Genomic DNA, 10,913 nt, shown 5'->3' with positions numbered 1-10,913 from the left:
TCACCCATAAATACCATAAAGAGTTGCCCCACTGTATAGCTTCTTGGGTGATAGTTTAGAGACAGTAGTCATCCAGGGCCGTTAAATAATTTAAAAAAAAAAAAAAAAACGGTACCTAGTCAACAAGTAATTAGACTTATTCTGGTTTGCTTTTTGGTTTTTGTTTGACAAGTATATTGACATTTTGAAACTTTTTGGCGCGGTTTTCTATAAGTTTTATTTTTGTGATAAAATCACCAAAATATTATAATATTCAAATATAATTACGTGTTATAATAAATCGGACATTTCGTTGCATAATAAGCACAAGCCATAATTACTATGGCACGAACCAGAGCTTCGGTGGCGGCTAAAGGCAAGTTATTGAAATGATTTGTTTTTGTTATAAAACCAAGATAAAGGCGTGAAGACATATTAGTTAGTAATTAGGATATTAAGGCTAGTATAAACGCTATAGTATCTTGTCATCCGGATAAGATTCTTACTGGAATTCTGGTAAAAATGGAGAAGAATTTCCCTAACCTCATTTTGCCCATATTTTGAATAGTACCTATCTAATGCCAGTGTAATAGGAACCTACGCGATTATTCCGAAATTCTTTTCCAACGATTCTCTACAATCTATATATATTCTATAGCTATATTCGTAAGCATATTTTGTCTAAATACAAAATACAAACAGCTTTCTTACTGATTTGATTGGGAGTGATATTTAATTGCATAAACAAAACACATCTCTCTCTGAAGAGTTGCGTATAAAGTAGGTATTAAACCTCCAATCATATCGAAATAGAAGACCGACGTCTTATCCACTAAGCTATCATTGCTTATATGGCTACACACTAATAATCTATATACAATTATACATATATAAAAGGAAAAGGTCACTGACTGACTATCAATGCACAGCTCAAACTTTTTAATTTTTTATTCAGATACAAGTTAGCACTTGACTGCAATCTCTAGTGATGATGCAGTCTAAGATGGAAGCGGCTAACCTGGAAGGGGTATGGCAGTTTTTATTAACCCCATGCCCCTTTGGTTTCTACCCGGCATCATACCGGAACGCTAAATCGCTTGGTGGCATGGCTTTGCTGGTAGGGTGGTAACTAGCCACGGCTGAAGCCACCCACCAGACAAAAAAGAGTTCGTGTTCAGTAGATACATACCTATTTATTAAGACTAGGTTATAATTGCTTATATGGCTACACACTAATCATTATTAATAATTAATAATTTTGTTATATTTTAGTTGTAACCGGTAAAAGCAGTAAGGCAAGATGCAGCGCTGCACCATCCAGCGGTAGTGGGCCATCGAGTAAGTCCAAAACTAGTTTCAACTAAACCCCACCCAGTGCTAGTACTACCACATAGGATATTCACACTAAGGATACCATAGGTAACTTTTTAGGGTTCCGTACCTCACAAGGAAAAACGGGACCCTTATAGGATCACTTTGTTGTCTGTTTGTCTGTCTGTCTGTCAAGAAACCTACAGGGTACTTCCTGTTGACCTAGAATTTGATCATGAAATTTGGCAGGTAGGTAGGTCTTATAGCAGACATTCGAGAAAAAATCTGAATATCGTGAATTTGTGGTTACATCACACAAAAAATTAAAATGTGGTCATGAACTAATTAGTATTTTCAATTTTCGAAGTAAGGCACTCTACTAAGTGGGGTATCATATGAAAGGGCTTCACCTGTGCATTCTAAAACAGATTTTTATTTATTTTTATGCATCATAGTTTTTGAATTATCGTGCAAAATGACGAAAAATTACGATTGTAGTTGTACGGAACCCTCAATGCGTGAGCCTGACTCGCACTTGGCCGGTTTTTTTTTTTAGTAAAAATGTTTCTTGTTCCAGGTTCCGGCAGTGAGAAGTCCTCCCGGAATCATTCCGGAGGCAACTCCGTGTGTCCGCGCGAGACTCCAAAGTGGCAGAAGCCCATCACCAACTTCTTTATTCAGAACCAGTCCGTCAAGACTGATGAGGAAGAGGATCCAGCTCAGGGTCTGTACTATTCAATTCTTAAACCAAGTTTACATGCAAGCACCTCTATGGTCTACACCAAACGAATTCCTGAAAAGCCGCCAACGCATGGGAGGTTCCTCTGGTGCTGCAAATGTTCATGGGCGGCGGTAATCACTTAACATCAGATGATCCACCTCGTTTGTTCGCTATTTCTATCTAAAAAAAATTGAAATCAGTTAAGCAGATCAACTGTGAAAAGCTAACAGACAGACTGATAGACACACTTTCGCATTTATAATATTAGTATGAACTAGCTTACGCCCGCGACTTCGTCCGTGTGGACTACATAAATTTCGAACCCCTACTTTACCGCCTCAGGGGTTGAATTGTCAAAAATCCTTATAAATATCAAATAAAATTCAATTAAAAAATCATATCTGCATGTCAAATTTCAGCCCGATACGTCCAGTAGTTTGAGCTATGCGTTGATAGATCAGTCAGTCAGTCACTCACCTTTTCATTTTATATATTTAGATTAGGGATAATTAAGAAATTACAAAAAAAAAATGTTGTGTTCAAAAAGCTAATTTTCTTTAAAATTTCAGCTGGCAGTTCAAAATCAAAACCAAAACGCAACGTCATATATTCAGACGATGAAGGAGAACAGACAGACGTACAAACAGATAAACCAATCAACAAAGAACTAGACGAAACAATCGAACTAGAACCCTTAACAGGCGAGGATAGTCACAAGATAAACGAGTATTACTCCAAAAAAGATAAAGGCTTAGGAAAGAAAAGCAGCAAAGATAAGATAAATAAAGAAAACATAGATAGCAATGTGACGAGGAATAAAAGACATTTGGATGAACTCAATGAAGATGATGAACGAGATAGTAAAAAAATAAAAGTTGATTAATGACTTAAACTTGTTACGGCCGCACTCAGAGTCGCTTAATCGTTACTTAAGTCATGAATTAGTATGGATAAGGAATGCCTTAAGTAACGATTAAGCGACTCTGAGTGCACCAGCTGTTAGTGTAATAGTTGTAATCTACTGCCAATTCTCGATTGTGGACTATTGAGCTTCTCAATTACAGGCAAACTAAAATCAATTTACTACAAGAGATAAGTTAAAGGAAAGAAAAGCAGCGAAGATAAGATAAGTAAAGAAAACATAGCCCAATAGTCCAGAGCCTTTATTATCTTTTTTTTTAATTTCAGACAAGTGGTTAAACAAAAACAAACCTCATTTATCTTTTCATTCTCAATTCAATAATACAAAATACATTTACCACAGAAGATAAGGATGTGAAAAGCAGCAAAGATAAGATAAATAAAGAAAACAGAAAGGCAGGTAATGTACATCGGCCTTTAGAATAACATTTCGGCTTTGTTGAGCGTTGTCACGCTTACCTAAATGACGTTTTGTCTGTTCTGTCTCAACGACAGAGACAATGCTCTACAAATCTGCTATCTCCTTCTAAAGGTCGATGTACATTACTTTCTGCTGCGTACTGTATATGAACTCAATGACGATGATTAACGAGGTAGTAAAAAGATATAAATAATTAATGAACTGTGTAATTGTAATTTTTTGACTAGTTTTAAGATTCATTTTTTCTGGTTTAATTTAATATTATTTCAAGACTACTGATATTCTTACTTTTGGAATGGTTTTGACTTTTGGACTATTGGACATACATACATACATATAGTATAGATTGCCATCTCGACCTGACGCGGACTATACATAGTCCTCTCCAAACCCAATTTATGTCTTTTCATTTTTTCAGTTCAATTATAGTCCTATTTGATTAAAGCAATGTTTTCTCAAAGGTGTGTAAAGTCTGCCAATCCGCACTTGGCCAGCGTGGTAGTCTATGGCCAAACCCTTCTCACTCTGAGAGGAGACCCGTGCTCTGTAGTGAGCCGGCGATGGGTTGATCATGATGCCCTACTGGTCCGCCGCCAAAACGGCAACATTTTACGATTTTGTTTTCATGCAAAACCGCAAGCGTATTCTTCAGGTTGAATTCTCTGTGGAATATAATAACAGACTTTCCGTAGTTATGGTTGGAGTTACAGTCATCATCATGATCAACCCATCGCCGGCTCACTGCAGAGCACGGGTCTCCTCTCAGAGTGAGAAGGATTTCGGCCATTGTCTACCACGCTGGTCATGTGCGAATTGGTAGACTTCACACACCTTTGAGCACACTATGGAGAACTCTCAGGCATGCAGGTTTCCTCACGATGTTTTCCTTCACCGTTAAAGCAAATGATATTTAATTAGGTACTTAAAACGCACATAATGTCGTTGAATAAATAAAACACAAAATCGAGTATACGTTTTATTTTTATTGTTTCGTCAATACAAGATCAAATATTATTAGAAAATTGAAAATGTCTACAAAAATTTCGTTTATCAATTATTATTATTTTCTATTGTGAAGCTAACTAGTTATAAATGTTCAAAATCGTAGTAAACATGATCTTATCAAATTGTGATAGTTTCTATAAAATGATTTTTCAAAAATTGATGTGATTCATATTTAAATTTGTTTTGAAAAAATAACCAAGCTATTTAATTTCTAAGACTAAACCCGAAATGTCGGCACATCGCTATTGACCCTCATGAATTGTAAATCGAATCTTTGAAAAGAGCAACCGCCGAGTTTCTTGCTGGTCCTTCTCTGTAAAAGAAGAACATGTACTTGCAAAAGTTCATTTGAATTAAAAAATCTATGTACATATTTCAATGCCCACAGTGCTAAGTTCAAAGCCAAAATTCGACTTCTAATTTTTTTTTTAAACTACTTTTTGAATATTATTCGCAAAAAAGAATTTTAACAAATTTGATAAAAATGGAGAGTTTCACAATTCACTCACAATCTTTACGACACAAAGTTAATCCATCGAAAAAAAAATTATAGTGGTGTCCAAAAAAACATAAAATAAATACAAAAACAAATAATTTCCTTAAAATTAATTACAATATAAATGAATATTGCTATGCTTTATTATTCTTAAAAGCTAAGTTATTTGAAATTCTAATTCATACACGTTTCAGTTTCTTGTATGCGAAAGAATTTGAATACCACGATTTTTATTTACCGGTGGTTTTATTTGAATAAAAATATCAAAAGAAAATATCTTAATAAAAAGTATTATTTATTGTTTTATCAAAAAAATCCACAAGAGCAGTATAATCTAGTTTTTGTTTTGAAAAATAGATGTGAATACTCACTACAAAAAATCAATAGTGGATTTTAAACAACAAAAAACCGGCCAAGAGCGAGTTGGACTCGCGCACGAAGGGTTCCGTACCATTATATATAAAACAAGCAATAAAATCACGTTTGTTGTATGGGAGCCCTCTTAATATTTATTTAATTCAGTTTTTTTAGTGTTCATTGCTATAGCGGCAACCTTACATCATCTGAAAATTTCAACTGTCTAACTATCGCGGTTCATGAGATACAGCCTGGTAACAGACGGACAGACAGACAGCGGAGTCTTAGTAATAGCGTCCCGTTTTACCCTTTGGGCACGGAACCCTAAAAAAGTTATAAAAAAAATTAAAATTCCTTTCGCATACAAGAATGAGAAAATAATCTAAATGTATATGTATGTACTTCATAATGTTTCACTACGCTATCTAATTATTTATAGGTACTCATTTTTATTTATTTAAAACTCGTTAAAATAGTATGTATAAATCGATCATATTTTAACGAGTTTTAAAGTTACTTTAGTTGCGAGAAGAAAATAATGGCGCTGTAATTGGTTCAGAAATGCTAAAACCCTGAATTATAAAAAAATTCAAAATCTTAAAAAATAAAAACATTCAATTCCAAAATGATTTAAAAAACATTCAAATTCAGTTAAACGTAGTTTCGTTTGTGATTTGTTGGTGCCTCAAAGTGGTTTAGGGTTTGTAAAAGTTTACGATATATTTGCAAATAAAACATCTGACTGACGCTAGAGGTCAACGAACGTTGCGTAAGTAGGTCAATGCCGCGTCGTAGGCGGGGTATTGACCCGAGTTTTGCACGCTATACATTGCGCGGTTGAAAAATACTATTAATCACTAAAACTACAAAATGAGGCTAACGGTTATTGGTATTGGATTGTGTTTAGGTAGTATAACAATAGCGCTAAGTTTTTGCTGGCGTTCTGGTTACACCCTGTATAAGTTCTGGCTACAGCCTGTATAAGTTCTGGCTACATCCTGTATAAGTTCTATGCATACAGGTAGTAAAGGATAACAGTTCCATACAAAAACGAGATCCGTACAAAAATGTTCAGAAGACAAACAAAAAAATTGTATGGGGACGATTTTTTTGATCGGCGGCCATCTTTTTTTACCTGTTCACTAAAAGGCCCAAGGTCTTGAACAATATTTGTTTAGGACCATGTCTCTATGATGGATATTTTTTGAGGGCCCTAGGGGTACTCTGGTAAAGGAGAATGGTCAAACAAATGGAATCTGTGAGAAATAAATAATCTGTAAACGAAATAAAGAAAAGTTCGGTTGAAAAAACAATATTTTTAGTTTCAAGTTGTCGCCATATTTCCCCCCCTCTCAACTAAAGTTTATTTTTACTTTTAAGTCAAAATTTTTAAAACGTGATACAAAATGTGATATATCATAATAATATAGTTCCCTACATATCATAAAAACGACTTCCCTTATACGAATTTGGCGGCCCCTTAGTGTAATACTTTAGTTTTTAATTTTTTCCCCTAAAACATTTTCGTTGAGTATATTTTTCTAATTAATATTAGAATTTTTAATCGACACTATTATTATAAATGCGAAAGTGTGTTTGTTCGTTTGAAAGCTTTGCACAGCATATCAGTTTAACCGATTTTGACGTAATTTGGTACAGAGTTAGCTTATATTATTTATGCTACTGTTTTTCCTGGAAAATAGAAGACTTCCCACGGGATTTTTGAAAAACCTTAAGGCGACGCGGGCGTAAAGTACGCGACAGGTTGAAACAGAGAGGGAACGCCCCGCACACCCGCACAGCCCCCGCGCTAGCCCAGTGCGGGCGTGCGCGGGTAACGTGCGGGTGTGCGGGGCGACCCCCGCCTCATACTCCGATTGCCATCTCAACCTGTCGCGGACTATACCTACTTGAGGGCTCGTCTACTTGGTACAGGGATAGCTTGCATCCTCGACACAGACATATAAGACTACTTTTATCCCAAAAAAATCAAGAGTCCCCCCCACGGGATTTTTAAAAACTTAAATCCACGCGGACGAAGTCACGAGTATTAACTAGTATAGAATAAATATGTAGAAGAAATACGAAATGTTGCTTTTATTGTATGGCAAGAAGATTTACGTTACTTCAAGATAGATAAAGTCTGGATTTTTTTGGAAATACTAATAGATAGCAATCTCTGGTATAGTTTTTGCATTTCACGAAGACGAGTGGCTCATGCTTGTGTTTAAGTCGTATCGGTATACGTAAGGTACACTAAATGTGTGCGTTTGCTCGCGCCTGATTGGCCCGACATGCACGCACACTTACGCAATGTTGTGTATACGACGTTACAACAAGTAAAGTTCACTCGCCTTCGTGAGTTGCAAGAACTGTAGTCACTAAACGATTCGAAAGCATTTCGTAAAAGTTATTATTTGAGTGAAGTTTCCTATTCTATTTATTAGTTAAAATTCCAAAGGAGATATTTCAAATCCGGCTAGATCTTGTACAATTCCACCGAAAATCGAAGAAAATCTTTATATTCGGGGAAAATATCAAACAATCAAACTCTATCCATGGAAAGAAAAATCCAAAAATCTCAGTGGGCGTTAGCCATTTTGAATCACCAACCAATCACAGGCGAAACTATGTTTGCTAATTGAATTTTAAATGTTTTTAAAAACATTTGATTGATTGATTGGTGACTCAAAATGGTCTACGTCCGCTGAGCTATGGGGGATTACGGAGTAGATAGATCGCTATCCTAACAATTCTCTTAGTGGATACAATATACATAGTGCAAATGTCCATGTGCAATGAAGATGGACTTTTGTGCTGTGTTCTTGTTTTGTACCCGAGAACAAAGCCGTTTCAAAGAAAATGTCACTCTTTAATCCTGTTTTAGGGTATCTCGGCTATTTTTGAGTAAACAGTACAAGACCTAGCCGAAAGCCTAAGGGCACCTTCGCACTATGCGGTTAGCCGGAATGCGGCTGACCGTAATCTTAAATTTGTACGAGAAAGTAGTTTTTATACGCACTGCGATGCGGTTAGTGCGGCTGCCAGCTGACGGCTCCGGTTGTCCTGTGGCCCTACCGCGGTTGTTTGACAGCTACAATGTCACGATCGCAATCATCTCTGATTGGTTAATGCTCGCTCACTATTGGCCACAATGCATTGTTGCAACAAGAATCGCACAAATTCAGCCAATCAGAACAATTGAGATTGTAATAATGATTGATGCAGGTTTTAGACAATCGCCCTGCTGAGCGCTGCGGCGCGACTGACGGCCGGCCGGACGGTTGCCCTACACACTACACGGATAGAGCTAGTTTGCACATTCCGGTTCGGGTTGCGGCTAACCGCAAGCGCAACCGCGTCCTGCGGTCAGCCGCACGGCTAACCGCATAGTGCGTAGATGCCCTAATTCTTGAAACATCTCCTTTTCGATGCACTACAGAAAGTAAGTACTACTTATAAAAATAAAGACCATTAGGTATACCTACAATGTGGCCAATTCCATTGTACACAATCTCTAAACTAAATTAAAATGACACGTCTAAATCTATTGCTATCCCTTTCATAATGTTGCTTGCGGAAAAGGAGCCTCAATAGCTCAACCGGTATAGGAGTGGACTGAAAACCGAAAGGTCGACGGTTCAAACCCCGCCCGTTGCACTATTGTCGTACCCACTCCTAGTACAAGCATGACGCTTAATTGGAGAGGAAAGGGGAACATTAGTCATTTAATATGGCTAATATTCTTTTAAAAAAGAAAAAAAAAAAGAAAAAAAGATATTTATGATTATAAGGTGGATCACCCAATAAACTCAATCTTTGTAAATACATAAAATATAATTTATTATTTTAACAGAAAGACATAACTTTCTCCAACGATAACGACAACACACAAGTGACAGACTTACAAATATAGAACGCTATTTTATTCTTTCTTCACTTTAGATGTAATGAGTTAACATACGAGTATATCACGTTCTAATAGGATACCACTAGATTTAGACATTTTCATTTAGTTTAGTTTACAGATTGTGTACAAGAGAATCAGCCCCATTGAATACGTAAAAAAACTAAAACTAAATACATAGTGAGCGAAAATCAAATCAATAATTGGAATTTAAGTGAGCTAATAATAATAATTTAGTTGTTTTTTTTTTTTGAAATATTTTAACACTAATATAAATACGAGTTATGTTTGTCCGTCCGTTGAGCTGCATCTGAAATACAAAAACAAAATCAATTCTAAACAAAGTTTGGAACATCGGCGCAAAGTTGCCTGTCTATCGGTATTCTTCAGTAAATCATTGAAAAGAGCAACCGCCGAGTTTCTTGCTGGTTCTTCTCGGTAGGAAAGGCATTCCGAACCAGTGGTAGATGCTGTTGACGATGCGAAAATATTTGTAAAATTTTAATTGATTTTTTTTAGGGTTCCGTACCTCAAAAGGAAAAACGGAACCCTTATAGGATCACTTTGTTGTCTGTCTGTCTGTCTGTCAAGAAACCTACAGGGTACTTCCCGTGGACCTAGAATCATGAAATTTGGCAGGTAGGTAGATCTTATAGCTGAGATTTGGGAAAAAATCTGAAAACCGTAAATTTAGGGTTAGATCACACAAAAAAAAATTAAATTGTGGTCATGAACTAATAATTAGTATTTTCAACTTTCGAAGTGAGTGACTATATCAAGTGGGGTATCATATGAAAGGGCTTCATCTGTACATTCTAAAACAGATTTTTATTTATTTTTAAGCATCATAGTTTTTGAATTACCGTGCAAAATGTCTAAAAAACACGACTGTATTACGGAACCCTCGTCGCGCGAGCCTGACTCGCACTTGGCCGGTTTTTTATTCTACAGGGTATATTTCGGAGAGTGTGCCCAAGAACTTTTCGATCCGGTTCCTTCTTCACCTTTCTACAGTACGCGGCAGAGAGTAATGTACGTCGGCCTTTAGAATGACATTTCGGCTTTGTAGAGCGTTGTCTCTGTCACTCATACCTATATGACGTTTTGTTGGTCTCAATGACAGAGACAAAGAGACTATTTTCTCATAAAGGTCGATGTCCCGCAAGGTATCGCCAAGTCTGCACCCGTACGTAGTCGAAATTCTTCGGACACGTACCACGCGATTTGCCGCCACGTTTCTAATTCGAACCGCTAGGATATGGAACTCCCTTCCGGCGTCAGTTTCCCCCTCCAATTATAATATGGGTTATTATAATATTCCCAATCGTGCAATAGTTGGCAATAGCGACTCGTTGGTAATCTATCGATTTTTATTTATGTATTCAGACACAAATTAACCCTTGACTGCAATCTCACCTGGTGGTAAGTGATGATGCAATCTAAGATGATAGCGGGCTAATTTGGAAGGGGTATGGCAGTTTTTATTAAACCCTTTGGTTTCTACACGGCATCGTACCGGAACGCTAAATCGCTTGGCAGCACAGCTTTAGCGGCAGGGTGGCAACTAGCCCCCGCCGAAGCCTCCTACCAAACTGGACTAGCGGGGGGTTAGAGGGGGTTTAACTCACCACACGCTCTCAGCAGGGTGGCAACTAGCCCCCGCCGAAGCCTCCTACCAAACTGGACTAGCGGGGGGTTAGAGGGGGTTTAACTCACCACACGCTCTCAGCAGGGTGGCAACTAGCCCCGGCCGAAGCCTCCCACCAAACTGGACTAGCAAGGGGTTAGAGGGGGT

At 37.3% G+C, this 10,913-nt stretch overlaps 2 protein-coding genes across 7 annotated transcripts in view; one reads left to right on the top strand and one right to left on the bottom strand.

Moving 5' to 3' along the window:
- The first annotated feature begins 120 nt into the window (after positions 1-120).
- Positions 121-4,783, top strand: LOC117995072 (PCNA-associated factor-like). Of its 4 annotated transcripts, XR_011238387.1 has the most exons (6): positions 121-355; positions 1,252-1,317; positions 1,868-2,014; positions 2,581-2,871; positions 3,200-3,814; positions 4,122-4,783. XR_011238387.1 is itself a non-coding variant. In XM_069508445.1 (5 exons), the coding sequence occupies exons 1-5, from the start codon at positions 322-324 to the stop codon at positions 3,280-3,282; spliced, it is 621 nt and encodes a 206-aa protein (XP_069364546.1). In that variant the 5' UTR covers positions 121-321; the 3' UTR covers positions 3,283-4,783. The 4 variants fall into 4 exon arrangements, 3 of the variants coding, with proteins under 3 accessions (XP_069364546.1, XP_069364547.1, XP_034838958.1); XM_069508445.1 differs by having other exon boundaries at positions 3,200-4,783; XM_069508446.1 differs by having other exon boundaries at positions 2,581-2,885; positions 3,200-4,783.
- The window catches only part of alpha-Cat (catenin alpha), an 89,541-nt gene continuing 82,944 nt past the window's right edge, over positions 4,317-10,913 (bottom strand). For all 3 annotated transcript variants that reach the window (XM_069508353.1, XM_069508351.1, XM_069508352.1), the window contains exon 24: positions 4,317-9,428. In XM_069508353.1, the coding sequence (XP_069364454.1) occupies position 9,428 (1 nt within the window). In that variant the 3' untranslated portion in view covers positions 4,317-9,427. The remainder of the gene's footprint in view (positions 9,429-10,913) is intronic.

This window comes from Maniola hyperantus, chromosome 28 (genome assembly GCF_902806685.2).
Source record: "Maniola hyperantus chromosome 28, iAphHyp1.2, whole genome shotgun sequence".
Lineage (NCBI taxonomy): Eukaryota > Metazoa > Arthropoda > Insecta > Lepidoptera > Nymphalidae > Maniola > Maniola hyperantus.
This window is presented reverse-complemented; position numbering and strand designations above follow the sequence as displayed.